A 16,818-nucleotide genomic window follows, 5' to 3' on the forward strand; every position below is an offset into this window, starting at 1 on the left:
GACATGGAGTCTGAGTGGGCCCTGTTCTCCACCTCCATTGTCGATGCAGCCGCTCTTAGCTGTGGTCACAAGGTCTCTGGTGCCTGTCGCGGCAGCAATCCCCAAACCCGGTGGTGGACGCCGGAAGTAAGGGATGCAGTCACGCTGAAGGAGTCCTACTTATCTTTGTTGGTAGGTGGGACCCCGGAGGCAGCTGACAGGTACCGGCAGGCCAAGCATGCCGCAGCCCGTGCGGTTGCAGAGGCAAAAACTCGGGTCTGGGAGGAGTTCGGGGAGGCCATGGAGGAGGACTATCGGTCAGCCTCGAAGAGATTCTGGCAAACCGTCTGACGCCTCAGGAGGCGGAAGCAGCTCTCCACCAGCACTGTTTATGGTGCGGGTGGGGAACTGTTGACCCTGACTGGGGACTGGGGATGTTGTCGGGCAGTGGAAGGAATACTTCGAGAATCTCCTCAATCCCATCGTCACGTCTTCTGAAGACGAAGCAGAGACTGGGGACTCAGAGGCGGACTCATCCATTACCCAGGCCGAAGTCACCGAGGTGGTTAGAAAGCTCCTCGGGGCAGGGCTCCTGGGGTGAATGAAATCCGTCCTGAGTACCTTAAGTCTCTGGATGTTGTGGGACTGTCTTGGCTGACACGCCTCTGCAACATCGCGTGGCGATCAGGGACAGTGCCTGACACTGTCAGTGACAGTGGATTGGCAGACCGGGGTGGTGGTCCCTCTGTTTAAGAAGGGGGACCGGAGGGTGTGTTCCAACTATAGCGTGATCACACTCCTCAGCCTCCCCGGTAAGGTCTATTCCAGAGTACTGGAGAGGAGAATTCGACCGATGGTCGAACCTCGGATTCAGGAGGAGCAGTGTGGTTTTCGTCCTGGTTGCGGCACACTGGACCAGTTCTACACGCTCCATCGGGTGCTCGAGGGTTCATGGGAGTTCGCCCAACCATTCCACGTGTTTTGTGGATCTAGAGAAGGCGTTCGACCGTTTCCCTCAGGGCACCCTGTGGGGGGGTGCTCCGGGAGTACGGGGTCCCGGGTCCTTTGCTAAGGGCTATCCGGTCCCTGTCCGACCGCAGCAGGAGCTTGGTTCACATTGCCGGTAGTAAGTCAAACCTGTTTCCAGTACACGTTGGCCTCCGCCAGGCTGCCCTTTGTCACCAGTTCTGTTCATTATTTTTATGGACAGAATTTCTAGGCGCAGCCAGGGTGTAGAGGGGGTCTGGTTTGGGAACCACAGAATCTCGTCTCTGCTGTTTGCGGACGATGTGGTTCTGTTGGCTTCGTCAAATCAGGACCTTCAGCTTGCACTGGGGCGGTTTGCAGCCGAGTGTGAAGCGTCCGGGATGAAAATCAGCACCTCCAAATCCGAGGCCATGGTTCTCGACCGGAAAAAGGTGCTTTGCCCTCTTCAGGTCGGTGGAGTGTCCTTGCCTTAAGTGGAGGAGTTTAAGTATCTCGGGGTCTTGTTCGAGTGAGGGACGGATGGAGCGTGAGATCGATAGACGGATCGGTGCAGCATCTGCAGTGATGTGGTCGCTGTATTGGACCGTCGTGGTGAAGAGAGAGCTGAGTAGGGGGGCAAAGCTCTCGATTTACAGATCGATCTACATTCCGATCCTCACCTATGGTCATGAGATTTGGCTGATGACAGAACGAGATCGCGATTACAAGCGGCCGAGATGAGTTTCCTCCGCAGGGTGGCTGGGCGCTCCCTTAGAGATAGGGTGAGGAGCTCGGTCACTCGGGAGGAGCTCGGAGTCGAGCCACTGCTCCTCCACATCGAAAGGAGTCAGTTGAGGTGGCTTGGGCATCTTTTCCGGATGCTCCCTGGACGCCTCCCTGGAGAGGTGTTCCGGGCACATCCTATTGGGAGGAGGCCCCGGGGAAGACCCAGGACATGCTGGAAGGACTACATCTCTCGGCTGGCTTGGGGTTCCCCCAGAGGAGCTGGGGGAGGTGTGTGTGGATCAGGAGGTCTGGGCAGCTTTGCTTGAGCTGCTGCCCCCGCGACCCGACTCCCGATAAAGCGGAAGAAAATGGATGGATGGATGATGCAAATTATTGGTTGAGTTAGTAGGATTTTAAAAAGGAATAGTTTGCACCATGTGTCATGCTTAGTTATCATGTTACGGGGTAACATATGTCACATGTCATAGAATCCAATGGACGTCGACATTGTTTGATCTTTTCTTTGGAGACCAAACATTCAACACAGTCAGAACTATTCCATTTGTTAATCCTATTAGTTCAACCAATAATTTGCACCATGTTTTACCAAAACTGGAGCAACTTTAACTTTTCACCCCTGTACAAACTGAAACTGACCTTTGTCACCATTCTTGCTGATTTTACCCCATAACTCCAGAACATTCAATTATAGATACTCCAAACTATACCTTTTTGGAATCATTGTCATCAGATACATAATGTGGTATCACTTTCAATACGATTGGAACATTTTTTAATTTTGACCCTGTGCAATTCTTCAGTTGACCCCTACTTCGCCCTGTATTGAAAATTCAAATGACTAAAGTTATTTTTCTACAATATGTACCACAAGGTATACACAGTCAAATTTTGGTGCTTGTAACCGGATTTGAACGATTCTTACAGTTATCTGCTGTACTATAGATGGATATTAGGCCATGGAAGACTCCACTGAATTTTAGAGGTTGTACACTTTGTCAGATTTTGAGGATTATGTCAAAACTACTTAACGGAGTTTCACCAAATTTTCACCACACGTTGGTTTTAGGCCTTGGAAGACTTAAATTTTGGAGGTGATCTGGATCCAAATTCGGATTCTGGATTACGATTTCACTTTGTAGATTTTTAAGGATTACGTGAAAACTACTTCACGGATATGACATCACGGGTGTAAAAGCAAGATCAGGAAAACACAGTTATTTTGGTTCAAGTTGGGAGTTAAATATCAGATTGCAACATCTTAATCGGTTGGACCATTCTGGATCAATATTGCATTGCCATTTTTAGAATTTAAATGTACTTATGGCACACACCACAAGCTGAGGGCTTCCTGCAAAAAAACGAAACATTGTTCAGTTCTCCATTTGTGTCCGACTGACAATCTCTGTTGTCCAGACTGCATGAAATATCATCCAGTGTTGTCCGTCGCACATTTATTTGTTCATCTTTCAGTCCTTATATTAAGTAACAGTACAAGCTGTGGTGTGCACATGTGCTTCATTGAGCTCCTGTCAATTGTTAAGCTCACCTGCAGAAAATGCTGTTTTAAAAAGTGAGTTCCAGACAGACGCAGAAAAACAGTGTCACTTATACCCGGGTGTGACTTACGCTTCATTCATGAGCTCACTCCTGTGTTCGTTCTTTTTTCAAAATGCAGCAAACATCATGTGGCTACACCTAATTTTTTTTGCTGTCTCACTGACAGATTTCGCCTAATTTGTAAACCAAATAACACATTTAATTACTGACAGTGGCAGTTGTTGGGATTTCATGTGATGAGTTGAAACACAAGCAAATGCCACATTTTAAATTGGCTCCAAACCTTGAACATGGATCCAGCTGGGCAACATTTTGAAAATGACTGTTTTACAATTTTTAAAAAAAAAATCTTTGTGATGGTGTCCAGTTGTAAATGTTTGCCTATATGTCACTCTGATATTTAAATCTACCTTTTTTAAATTATTATTATTATTATTTTATTTTTACAATTATAATGACGCAGAATGAAGTCAGCAACAGTTTGGTGGAAGAACCTCATCAAGAACAAGAGTCGTCTGGGTCACTGAACAGGTATCGGCTACAATCAAAGTCTTAAAGCAGATGTTTGATAGGTTCACATTTAAAATGCAAATCAACTCCGAGGTACTGCAGTTTGTTGCAAGCACACAGACTGACGGATCCTTTGGCTCTGTAGGTCGACTGGAGATGAGGAGAAGCAGACGGAGCAGCAAAGGTGGAGCCGCCTTCATCAACAGATCTCTGAAAAACTCGCTGCAGTGAAAAAAGTTCAGGAGATGCAGCCAGTCAGAATCTGCTCAGGTGGCGACGGGACCAACGAAAAGGTGGGAAAATGGTAAAAACAGTCCAACTCAGGTAGACTGAGTTTGATTCAAACCCAAGTCTGCAGAGTGGTAGCCCACGTCCTTATTCTAAACTGAACTGAAAACAAAATTAACAATGGTCACAAATGGGGAAAAAATGCTTAACCTCACCTCATTCCTGCTTCACCTCGGGCAGCTTTGGTGGTTGCTACTATAAATTACCTGCTTGACGTTTTGACGCTTACCATGCTAGTGGCATCCTTTTCTTTGCTAGAAACCTCTCACTTGAGTCCTTCAATTGAAATGGCAAAGCACCAGACTGAGGCACACCCTGGATCTTCAACGCAATGACAGATGAGAAACTGATTGGTTCTGTTCATGTTACATCCAAAAAAGACTAAATACAGCTCCTTTGTGCCCCGCACTTTACTTTGCACTCAAGTTACACATCTTATAAATAAAGTGGAATTGGACATGAAACAAATGCACTTTGTACATTAGGTTGCGTGTGATAGATTATCAAGATAGGGCCCTTAGTCTGTCCCCTGGAAGTAAAATGATTAAACATTAGTCTGCTTCTAACAGCTTTTATTTATTTTTCCTTGCATCCTTTCTTGTTTCCTTCACTTATTCTTATTTCAGGTGTCAGAAAGGGAAGTCGAGGTTGCACAGTTGGCTTCTGTTGCTCTCCAACGAACCTATGATGCCGTCACCATTCTACAAAAATTACAACATACAAAAGCGGTACAACTGGTGCACACAGAAGTGATTTTTGATGTCTTTTATTATTATTAAAAAACAGAAACAGAACCCGACTGATATATCAGAACCCGACTGATATATCAGTCGGGTTCTGTTATTTGTTTATTTACCTTTTTTTTTTCTTTCTTTTTTTTAAACTTTGGTTTCAACAGGAAACTGTAATTTTGCAAAATTGTCAAACTTTCAACACTTGTGATATTTTTAGCCTCTTATGTTTATGAATTATTGTGTTTTGTCTATTTATTCACTCCCTGTATTTTACACACTACATGTCGAGGCTTTTGCCAAAGTGTAGAAACAACAATGCTGTTGATAGTTTTGTCCTTTGTGGATTCTGTGTGAATTAGAAAAATGCATGTACCATATTTTTGTCACTTAAAAAAAAAACTCATTTGGGAGGTCCTGAAATTTATACAAAAAAATTCATGTATCAATATATAATTATTATTAATAATAAATAGGATTGTTATGATTATTTTATTATTAATAATATAGTAATAATACACAACTAAGTTGCCCGTAAGATCAGGGACACAACTATAAGTTGATTTTTGGCTGTCAGCCCACCTTATTTTCATCAGAAGTTAACTTCTTAAATGAATAAACAGTTGAGACCTTGCCTCACATTTGAGCAGCTTTTCTTACCATCTAGCGGGTGATGTGAATATTTCAGGGCTCCTACAAATTTTCTTCTTGAAATTCAAAATACAGTTTAAAAAAAGGCATTCAGAAATGAAGGATTTTATGGCACACAGATCGTTAACCTCCCAGTATTCAGATAAAAAAATTTAATATTTCTTGACTTTATTGAGTTTTAGGACATGGAAAGGTTTTGCCGTATGGACAAATGGAAGGGCAACAGTTTCTCTTGACAAGCACAACTTACAGTTGTGAATAATATAACACTGTACACTGCAACAATGCACAAAAATCACAAATTAAAGAGTGTTCATGACACAGAAGGAAAGGTGCAACTTCTATGTATTTTTCTCTCACTCTCTCTTCAAAAAGCCATTTTTTGGCAGGTACATCTTGTACTCTGAGCAATACATTATTCAGAATTAAAATTTATTTTAAAATACATATTTACACATTTTCTTAAAAAAAAAATCCTCCACCTCTGACTAATCACATCCCCACCAATTACAAAATAAAAAACTATCAGAAAGAGCTATCAATCTGTCAATCCTTTCCGTGTCCGGGCCGGGTGAGGTTTTCCGTATTGGGTCAAATTAAGCCACAGGCTCCACTCCTGGTGGTGCCCTTCCGTCAATTCCTTTAAGTTTCAGCTTTGCAAGCATACTCCCCCCGGAACCCAAAGACTTTGGTTTCCCGGACGCTGCCCGGCAGGTCATGGGAATAACGTAGGAACAGGTTGTTCATTGACAACAAAGATGCAGTTGTCCTGGGACAACTCTGAGCAAAAATTATTTTAAAAATTATTTTAAAATACATATTTACACATTTTCTTACAAAAAATTCCTTCACCTCTGACTAATCACATCCCCACCAATTAAAAAATAAAAAACTCTGGAGCCGCCACTGTCTTTAGAGGTGATCAAAACCAAACGAAAACCAAACTCGAATAATAAATGAATTAATGCCAATACTGAAAGTACACTGCAAAAATGCACAAAAATCACAATGTAAAAAGCTGATGATAGAGAAAGAAAGGTGGCACTTCTATGTATTTTTCTCTCACTCTCTCTTCAAAAGCCTTTTTTGACAGGTACAACTTACTCTGAGCAAAAATTATTTTCAGATTTATTTTAAAATACATATTTACACATTTTCTTAAAAAAATCATCCACCTCTGACTAATCACATCCCCACCAATTAAAAAATAAAACTCTGGAGCCGCCACTATCTTTAGATGCTCCTATAATTCAAAACCACAAAACTTTTCTTAAATGTTTTTTTATTCTTTTTATTTTTTTGGTTTTACCTCTACAAATACTTTTCTGAGTGATGTGGTTTAAAATGTGTTTCCCAGGTGTACTGTGGTCTGGGTGCAGAGGAGGAGCTGCACGAGGCCGTGCGGACGATCCTCGTCTGTCTCAGCGGTTTGCTTGACCTCGTGTTGACCTCTGGTAGGGACGACCCCGAGCTCAGGCCGCTGCCGCGTGAGGTGATGAGCTGTCATGTGACACACACACACACACACACACTATATATAGGAAGGTTTGATTCTGAACTGTGCTGATTTTTAAAAAAAATGTAATTAAATTTTTTCAGTGTGTATCTTCTGAGCTGTTGAGCGCCGCTGAGATGTTGAAAAACTTGACATCAGAAGTCAGGACTGTGATTTTGAACCAGGAGCCAGAGAGCATCTGCTCTTTGACATGCCTTCAGGAGTGTCTGCTCGCGGTCCAGGCGGCCCTCGCCTCCACACACAGTCAGCTTGATGCTCGCGTGGACGCGGCATGTCCACAGCAGGAACCATTGGTGCTTATTAACAATCTCCATTCTGTCTGTCATGATTTCTCTCAAAAATTCTTGAAAGGGTAGTTGTAAAACAGCTAACTGATCATCTGCAGAGGAATGGTCTATTTGAAGAGTTTCAGTCAGGGTTTAGAATTCATCATAGTACAGAAACAGCATTAGTGAAGGTTACAAATGATCTTCTTATGGCCTCAGACAGTGGACTCATCTCTGTGCTTGTTCTGTTAGACCTCAGTGCTGCTTTTGATACTGTTGACCATAAAATTTTATTACAGAGATTAGAGCATGCCATAGGTATTAAAGGCACTGCACTGCGGTGGTTTGAATCATATTTGTCTAATAGATTACAATTTGTTCATGTAAATGGGGAATCTTCTTCACAGACTAAGGTTAATTATGGAGTTCCACAAGGTTCTGTGCTAGGACCAATTTTATTCACTTTATACATGCTTCCCTTAGGTAGTATTATTAGACAGCATTGCTTAAATTTTCATTGTTACGCAGACGATACTCAGCTTTATCTATCCATGAAGCCAGAGGACACACACCAATTAGCTAAACTGCAGGACTGTCTTACAGACATAAAGACATGGATCCAGCTTATAGTTAGGGCTGGATCAGGTGACCATGAACCATCCCTTAGTTATGCTGCTATAGACTTAGACTGCTGGGGGGTTCCCATGATGCACTGAGTGTTTCTTTCTCTTTTTGCTCTGTATGCACCACTCTGCATTTAATCATTAGTGATTGATCTCTGCTCCCCTCCACAGCATGTCTTTTTCCTGGTTCTCTCCCTCAGCCCCAACCAGTCCCAGCAGAAGACTGCCCCTCCCTGAGCCTGGTTCTGCTGGAGGTTTCTTCCTGTTAAAAGGGAGATTTTCCTTCCCACTGTCACCAAGTGCTTGCTCACAGGGGGTCGTGTTGACTGTTGGGGTTTTTCTGTAATTATTGTATGGCCTTGCCTTACAATATAAAGCGCCTTGGGGCAACTGTTTGTTGTGATTTGGCGCTATATAAATAAAATTGATTTGATAATAAAACAGTCTCTCCTTGCAAATGAAGACTTGATTCCTAAACTATTATTGTATAACAAAGAATATTAGTGACAAAATTTCAAAAAGTTAAGATTTTTTCTCATGTAGTTCTGAAATGAGGCTGAACCAACACTTTTTTTTAAATCCTAGGACATTTTCTCTGAAGAACTGTGTAATTTGGACTCATTTGACCTGGTACAGGCACACGAGACCGTCCCCCGCGTAAAGGAACCTCTAAGTTTGGAGGTAACCACCAATCTTCAAACATTCAGGGTTTCTAAGTATTGAGCCTCTTGTGTAAAAAGATCTTTTAAAAATAGATCATGTTATTTCATTGGTATTCATCTGTTACATTACAATAAGTGAATAACGGAGAATGATGAATTTTTGGACTTTCATTTGGTGTTAAAATCTGATTTGGGAGGATAAGATTATATACAAAAATGGTACATTTTTTGGAATTTGGAAAAGTATACCACATTATTTGTCTTACCATAAAATCCCCCCCCCCCCCAAAAAAAACAAAAAAAAAAAAAACAAAAAACAAAAACAATCTATGACTGACTGTTATGGTGTAAAAACAGGAAAAAAGGTGACGAAGTTAAATTTGAGTTTGTACAGGGGCCAAAAGTTACAAATTTATACAAACATTGGGGTAACGTCATATAATCATAAAATCCAATGGTGCCAGTGTTTAACCATAACCAAAAAGACCAAGCATTCAAAACATCCTAAACTAATCCATTTATTAATTGTCTTGGCTTGTGTCTTACCAAAATTGGGGACACTTTAATTTTGACCAGTTGACCTTTGTCACTGTTTTTTTCTGTTTTTACCCCATAACTCCATAACTTTCAGTCATAATCCAAACTATACCTTTTTGGAATCCCTACGATCAGGCAAAGAAACTGGTAGATTTTTCAATATGGTTGGAGCCTTTTTAAATTTTCACCCTCTGGGATGTCTAGATGGTGTATTTTTCAAGTCCTTCTATAGATAGGTGACCAACTTTCTGCCGCATGGACTAGTTGACGTCACAACATATGCTAATGCAAATACCAACACGCATATACTAACCCTAACTACTAACTTGTGACTACTAACAGTAACTTGTAATGCATGACTGGAAGGGAACATCCCAGCTGATCTTGTGCCATGTGATCTAATCCAACATGAGTTGGATGTACCAAATGAAATACCTAAAAATGTAACAGTTTTATCTTAACGTTACATTTATTATTTTAGTTTATTTCATGGAAATGGTAAATGGACTGCATTTACATAGCGCTTTTCCATCTGCATCACAGACACTCAAAGCGCTTTACAGTAATGCCTCACATTCGCCCCGATGTCAGGCAAATAAATTAGCATTTGCTTAACAAATTATAGTTTTTGAAATATACTTCATTTGTTTGCTAAATTTCGTTCAGAATAATTGAAAAGGACAAATATATGTAATATTTTTACTTAGATTTACCAAGATCAAGTATTTTTTAAGTCATTTCACAGCTTTTTAATTTACTATTATTTTTAAGTATAAAAATGTTTCACTTAAACAATTGAGTAGAACACAGTAACAGTTTAGAGTTCTTTTCAAAGTAAACTTAATGGGATTATAACAGATTTAGACATAGATATACAGAATAGGATCTTATTAATAATATGTGTTTAAGATGTAGAACAACTTGGCATAACTAACTACAAATACATGACCACATATGCTAATTATGGTTAGCGTTTTCTTTAACGCTGTCCATAGCAAAAAGCCCTATGTTAACATGGCATTGTCCGATACAAAGAGGTACACGTGCATCAGGAAATCCAGTTGTCTCAAGACTTTAATCTCTGAAACGTGTCTGCAAATTAATACTGGTCACCAGGTCTAAACAGTTTGAGTTCTGGTCATTGACTGATGTTGATATGGGAGAGTTTTGTGTTTGTAAAAGTTGCTTTCCTTTAACTTTGCGCTTTCTTTTTTATCTGTCAGCAGTGTGTGCTGGCCAGACATCTGAGAGCGCGTCCAGAGGAAGCTTCTCAGTCATTGCTTGAGGGGCTAACACGCCTCGTGGACCTGGGTGAACAACACATAGCAGAGGGCCGAACTGACCACATTCACAACCGCAGCCAACTTCAAGCCGTCCTCTGCAGACGCCAGGTATCTCACTTTGACCAGATCAGATTTCAGTCCAGCGCATTCCCCAGAGCGTGTGGATAGATGATCTCAAAGGCACAACCAAAAGCAAGCACAACCTCAAAGACCTGATGATTAGCACAAAGATATTCAGCACGGTGATGTTTCTGGTCTCTCGGTGGTCCAGACGTTCTTGCAGGTCCTCAGGTCCCAGCTGGCTTTTGTGCAGCATCTATTCCAGCAGGAGCCAGAAGCGGCTGCGTGTCAGAAGAATGATTGGGCGCAGCTGGATGCCCGAGCCAAAGCGCTGCAGCGGCACGCTCTGGAACAGGAGACAGTTTCTCTGAGGAGACTGCAGGTTTGTAGTGTCCATTTGCTGAAGGCCAAATGAATTCATACATAGACAAATATGCATTTTGTTGGAGAACACCTCCAACTTTTCTGTTTTTGGAAGTCTGTGCACACCAGTGGTAGGAACTGGTAGCATAAGCGCGTGGGGTTGTGGTTTTTAGGAGTGGAGCCGGTGGGAGGATAATTATGGACGACTGTGCAGGCGGCTGGACGAGCTCGAAACTTTCATCAGCAGCAGAGAGCAAGAAGAAGAGGATGAGGATGATGGGATGAGAGTACAGTGCAGGCTAGATGCCTGCCAGGTAGCTGTCACACTTTGTTTTTGTCTGATCACTCCTCTAAGTTTTTTTTTTTTTTCTTCTTCTAGGTTTTTGATTTATGTCCCCGTTTGCTCTAACTTTAGTTTACAGTTTAAGGCTTTGCTGACAACATGCAGAAGTTATAAGAAATGTTCCCCCATCAAATTGTAGCTGCTACCTTCCATGATCAGAGACAAAACGTTGATTAAATCTGAACAGTGATGCTCCAGAGGGGCTTTCATGGTGTGTTGGGGGGGGGGAAGCTGTGATTTTTGTTGAGGTGAAATAATTTGTAGAAAATATGTAATATAAACTTCAATATGTATTTTTTTTTTTAAATCTCAGATAACTCCTCTGTTGTCCCCTCAAAAAATGTACTTTATACTCATATATATATATATATATATATATATATATATATATATATATATATATATATATATATATATATGATATATATATGAGTATAAAGTACATTTTTTGAGGGGACAACAGAGGAGTTATCTGAGATTTAAAAAAAAAAATATGTATGTATGTATATATGTATGTATGTATGTGTATATGTATGTATGTATGTATGTATGTATGTATGTATATATGTGTTTATGTCCTACATTTTGGGGGTTTTCTTTTTCTCAAAAAATTCTCACTTTAATTTCAGACAATATCCTATTTTTTTCCTCATTAATTTACAGCAGTTTAGTAGCATTTGGTGTTTTGAGTTCATTTCTATTCCAACAAAAAAATTATGGTAACCTGTTTTATTTAAGTAATTTGTATGTATTTATAATAATAATAATAATAATAATTTGTCATATTGCAGATCTTCTAAAACTAATTTCACAACCAAATATGTTGATCGTGCAACATTATAGTGTTGAGTAATTGTGCGGCAAAGGCCATGGATACATGTGGCCTCTGTATTGAGGTCCTGACCTAGTCCTTACCCAGAAAAGTAAGACAAGGTCAGTCACCTTTGAACTTTGCCAGATTATTATAATTTTTTTTTAAATCTCAGAATGAGTCGGTGTCAGTTTGGTGTTTGTTAATCCCACAGTACGTAAAGTACATAAGGACTCGTGAAAGATTGCTGAGAGTTGAATAATTCCCAAATATTTTGTGTCTGCAGTGACTTGGTGTCGAGTCCTTGCGCAGAATCGAACAAAAATGCAGAATACAACATGTTTCTATAGCTAAAAAACAAAAAAAATGGCTTTTCTGATTGAGACCATTTCTTGGTGTTGTGTTGAGAACGGTTCATTTTGTCCATTTTCCCACTATGGGAACCATATTTATTTTTGTTTCTCCTCAGGAAGTAAACACCTCGTCTAACTGAAAGCATTTCAGTTGAATTGGGAAGGCTTACAGAAGGACCTTTTCAAAAACAGGGGAGCAGTATGGCTGCTACCGGCGCCATGTTGATTTTTGTTACCGCGCAATAACTAAAGAATGCCTTGTCTGGTCAAAACCATTTTTTGGTGGCGTATTGAGGGAGGCTAGAGGAAGATTAATTTCCAAAATAACTATCATCCGTTATCCAATATGGCTGCTATGGACGCCATTTCGGCATTTGTTTCGGTACAATGACTAAAGAAAAGAAAAGAAAATGCCTTTTCTGATTGAAACTACTTCTTGGTGGTGAACTGTTGGCGGCTCAAGGAAGGTTCAGTTTGGAAATGTCATTGTCTGTTATACAATATGGCTGCTATGGACGACATCTTTGTATTTCTGCACAGTATCTAAAGAATGCCTAGTCTGATTGTAACCATTTCTTGGTGGAGTATTGGGGAAGGTTGGGTGTCAAAATCCAACCCCTCATCCACGTCTGGACACTTTGGGTAATGGATCAAGAAGGGGACTGCCTGTTGGGGAACAATACGTTGGGGACCTTGTGTGCCTAATGGGCACTGCGGTAACCAAGAAGACCCAACAGAAACCCTGAACACAAGATGTCTAACTGGGCTCTGGTGATTTTTTTTTTTTCCTTGTTTTCTTTCATGTCATCAATATGGCATGTTGTCTTTTTAAATAATAATGTAGAACGTGGATCTGCTATAAACTCAGCTAATTGATTCTCTCGTCATTCAGCACGCGCTGGTCCAGCTGGACGAGAGCCGAGGCCGACTGGGCCTGGTCCTGTCTCTGAAGAGGGAGCTGCAGACGGAGAGGGTGTTGTCTCCCTCAGCCAGACCATCAGGAGGCGCTCTGGAGCTGCGATGGCGGCATATCTCCCAGTGCGTGGAGCGTGAGCTTCAACGCTGCAGAGACATCCAGGACAGACGGGTCGGGTAGGGTCGAGTTCAAGCACCACACTAATGTCTTTTAACCAAAAGCAGATTTTCGACTTCGACGGGCAGCTTTATTTTCTAGCATTGGGGGCCAGACATTTTTATGCCTTTACGTCAGCTGAAACATTTTACTGTCTGGAACAAACACTTGAGTGATTTTTGTCAAATTTTGAGTTTAAATTCCACATCAAAGTGTCTCATTAGTCCACAGCTGTTAAAGCTGATGAATAACAATGAAACACTGACAATTAATGGTCTCACAACCCTGCAGGGGGCTTATTTGGGGTCTTTGAGGGCATAATAATAATTAATAATAACTAGAGCATCGCGTTCATGGAGTGCAAACCTCCGCCAGCACTAGTTTCCAATTCCACAAATTGTTACCTTGGAAAAAATTAAGTCCTGTTAGAAGTAACTTTTCATAAGATAAATTGGATGTGATCAAATGTCAGGAGAATGTATTTAGTTCATGCTCTTGAATTGAAGGGTTTTTGGTTGTGTTGTCAGGTTTTTTTTTTCCTACTTTTTCAGTTTCTGAATTCTTTTTCAGACAATTTTCACAGAACATTGGTTATCTCTGCTTTGCGCAATTTGTCATTGCTTTAGGCAATTGGTTTCCAACTGATAACTGGAAGACAAACAGGTATGAAACTGGAACCTCCATCTAGTTTTGGTGGTGTAGGTAAATCCATAACAGAAAAATGAGAGTGACTGAGGCACTTTTGTTTGAGATATAATGCAAAATGTACATTAAATGGGATTTTCAGTGTTAAATTTAAGGGTGATTCTTTAACTACGGGCACTATTGGCCTTGTAAATGTAATTTCCACCACACCATTGCCTTACAGTATAAAGCGCCTTGGGGCAACTGTTTGTTGTGATTTGGCGCTATATACATGTGCTCTGATGTCACTGTTTATCTCCATAGAAACTACCCAAACAATCTTTCATACAAACTGTTTAAAGGGACATTACAATGTTGTGGTGGAAATTACGGCAATAGTGTGGGACAACTACATTTTGTTTAAAAAAAAAATCACAGCAGTTGTATGACATTGAATACCCCAATTATGTTTTGATTATTTTACTGATATTTTATTCAGAGATATTTTAAAACATTAGAAAAAACGTTTCTTTACCATTCATTTTTATCATTGAAGATCAAAAGTCTGGGTGTGGGACAAGCACAAAACGGCAATATTTGCATATAATGATGCTGAGAAAAGGTGAAAAACTCATCATAGACTACTAGAACAAATTTCTTAACACACTTTCATTGTAAAGATAACTATAAAAGTGTGAAATCTCCCCTTTTTTCTGTTTTTCATACAATATGATCAAAGGACATAATAAGTGCCCGTAGTCTAAGAATCACCCTTAAATGCCACAAAATCTGTAATCTGGATCAGAGTTTGTCAGTTGATTAAACGATACCATCCTACATAATGCTCCCAAATATAAAAGAAGTTAGATTTGTTTTTTTTGACAGTTATGAATTTTTGAAAATTTGTTCAGTGTTGAAGGATAGGACTTTGTCCAATTTTCCAATAATTTTTCCGACTTTTCCCTTTGACCTATGAACTTGAAAATTGCATCAGGTCTTGCCTATCAGGATGTAAATCCATTGTAAAAAAAAAAAAAAATGATATATGAAAAATTGTCAGTTCCACACTGTTCACAAACGGTTGAAAACGTAAGCTCCGCCCAACTTCGAATTAATGTGGAGACATGAAGTGATTTTTTTTTTTTTTTTATGATTAATCCACTATGAATCCAAACAGTTTGGAATCTCTGCATATTGTTTAAAACAAAATCCCCTGATGCTTTTTCGTCTTTTTGTTGGAGGCAAATGGAATTATTTAGTCTGTAGTAATGATGACATTCCTGGTATTTATGGCGGCTGCTGTTTTGTTTTTTTTTTTGTTTTTTTTTGGTCCTGTGCAGTCACATGACCTTTAGTGCTGACATCACCATGTCTGTGGTAGAAACAGTCACTCAGTGTTCAAGTTGGTCCAAGAGCCAGAAGCCAGTTTTGACTTAATCGTACACCTTAATAAACAACACCTACAATACCAACAGACAACTGAAACTCCTAAACCATTCCATGATTGATTCCTTTGGATTTGTCAAAGCAATATATCCTTGAATGTGACTATTTTGTTGACTGTTATGGTTCAACAATGACATCAGAACAAATAAAATGCATCTTATTAATGCGTGTTTGGACCCACGCGTCTGTGCTTGGCTCACCATGTGTGAAGCAGCAGAGATGTTCTGATGTCTGTGTTCACGTCCTCCCCACAGATTCCACACTAAGCTGGTCTCGGTCAGAGAATCGTTAGGTGGTGCCAACAAACAACTGCAGATGTTGTCAGACCTCATCAGTACCTCTGAGATGAAGAAGGAGATGATTGGAAGTCATCTCATCAAGCTGCTGGTGAGTTTTTATGAAGTATCGGCATCTTTATACATCACCTTAGTCGAGGTCGTAATGGTCAACAGTAATACTGACACAAGCTGTTGGAGCAGTGGAGTCAGCCTAAAGGTTTTTCTCCCCAGTGACCTTTATGAGGTCATAGAGTGAGAATGTTAAAGAATGAAATGAAAGACCTCAGAGGGCTGATGCATATCCTACATGCTGAGCATAGAAAGGGTTACCTGGAGCTGTAATATTCACCTAGTTACTTCAGATGTTAAGTCACGTTATGCCAAGCTTTCCCCGGGCCAGTCCCAAGTTAAGTGCAGGATGGGCCAAGATCTTTGGGGTCTTGACTAAGTTACAGGAAAAAAGGCTTTCCCTGAATATTATGGCAGATTGTGCCAAGAGGTGGACCTTCTCAGGTGGACCCAATGCTAAACGCAGCCAGGTTGGTCTTGCTTGGGGAAAACAGCCAAGAAGCCGCAAGCAGTTCTTCTTTAAAAATAATAATTACCCTGCGCCCTGGCGAAGCAGCAACGCATAATATTGTTTTCACTAGTGTTTCTGGGGACAAGATAACTGAAAAAACACTATATGCTTTTCCTTCAAACATGGTGTGACTAGTACTTGGATAGATATGCAGAGATGATTACATTTTGGAGTAGTTTGATCAAAGGTCAAGGAAAATGTAATCAGTAAAACACCTTTTTTTTTTGTATATCTCAAGATCCAAGAAGCCTGGATAGAAGATCTACAACATACAGTGATCAATAAATTATTTGTGATTAACTGGGATGAATGATGACATAATGAAATCATGTTAAAGTCATACATGGTCAAAAACACCATGAAAGACATATGTGTGTGTGTCTCTGTCTATATATATATATATATATTTATTTACTTGGTCATTTTTAGTATGGTGTGTAGAGCACGCAGGGTATCCATCAGCCCTCTGATGCCTTTAATTTCCTTTTTGTCCCATTAAAACCAGATGCAGCATATGTGTACTATTCCCTTTAAAGGGCAGTTCAGAGATTTTTAACTTGGGCTGTATTTTA

At 40.4% G+C, this 16,818-nt stretch overlaps 1 protein-coding gene across 6 annotated transcripts in view; it reads left to right on the forward strand.

Annotated features, from left to right (window-relative positions):
- Nucleotides 1-16,818, forward strand: part of LOC117503180 (nesprin-2) — a 189,943-nt gene that overhangs the window by 96,008 nt on the left and 77,117 nt on the right. For 3 of the 6 annotated variants that reach the window (XM_034162379.1, XM_034162374.1, XM_034162375.1), the window contains 11 exons: nucleotides 3,713-3,780; nucleotides 3,905-4,052; nucleotides 4,674-4,775; nucleotides 6,787-6,921; nucleotides 7,029-7,238; nucleotides 8,420-8,515; nucleotides 10,257-10,424; nucleotides 10,588-10,758; nucleotides 10,913-11,053; nucleotides 13,139-13,338; nucleotides 15,643-15,775. In XM_034162379.1, coding sequence (XP_034018270.1) covers nucleotides 3,713-3,780; nucleotides 3,905-4,052; nucleotides 4,674-4,775; nucleotides 6,787-6,921; nucleotides 7,029-7,238; nucleotides 8,420-8,515; nucleotides 10,257-10,424; nucleotides 10,588-10,758; nucleotides 10,913-11,053; nucleotides 13,139-13,338; nucleotides 15,643-15,775 — 1,572 coding nt within the window. The remainder of the gene's footprint in view (nucleotides 1-3,712; nucleotides 3,781-3,904; nucleotides 4,053-4,673; nucleotides 4,776-6,786; nucleotides 6,922-7,028; nucleotides 7,239-8,419; nucleotides 8,516-10,256; nucleotides 10,425-10,587; nucleotides 10,759-10,912; nucleotides 11,054-13,138; nucleotides 13,339-15,642; nucleotides 15,776-16,818) is intronic. The other 3 variants (XM_034162376.1, XM_034162377.1, XM_034162378.1) reach the window with 3 other exon arrangements.

Source organism: Thalassophryne amazonica, chromosome 21, assembly GCF_902500255.1.
Source record: "Thalassophryne amazonica chromosome 21, fThaAma1.1, whole genome shotgun sequence".
In the NCBI taxonomy this organism is placed as follows: Eukaryota; Metazoa; Chordata; class Actinopteri; order Batrachoidiformes; family Batrachoididae; genus Thalassophryne; species Thalassophryne amazonica.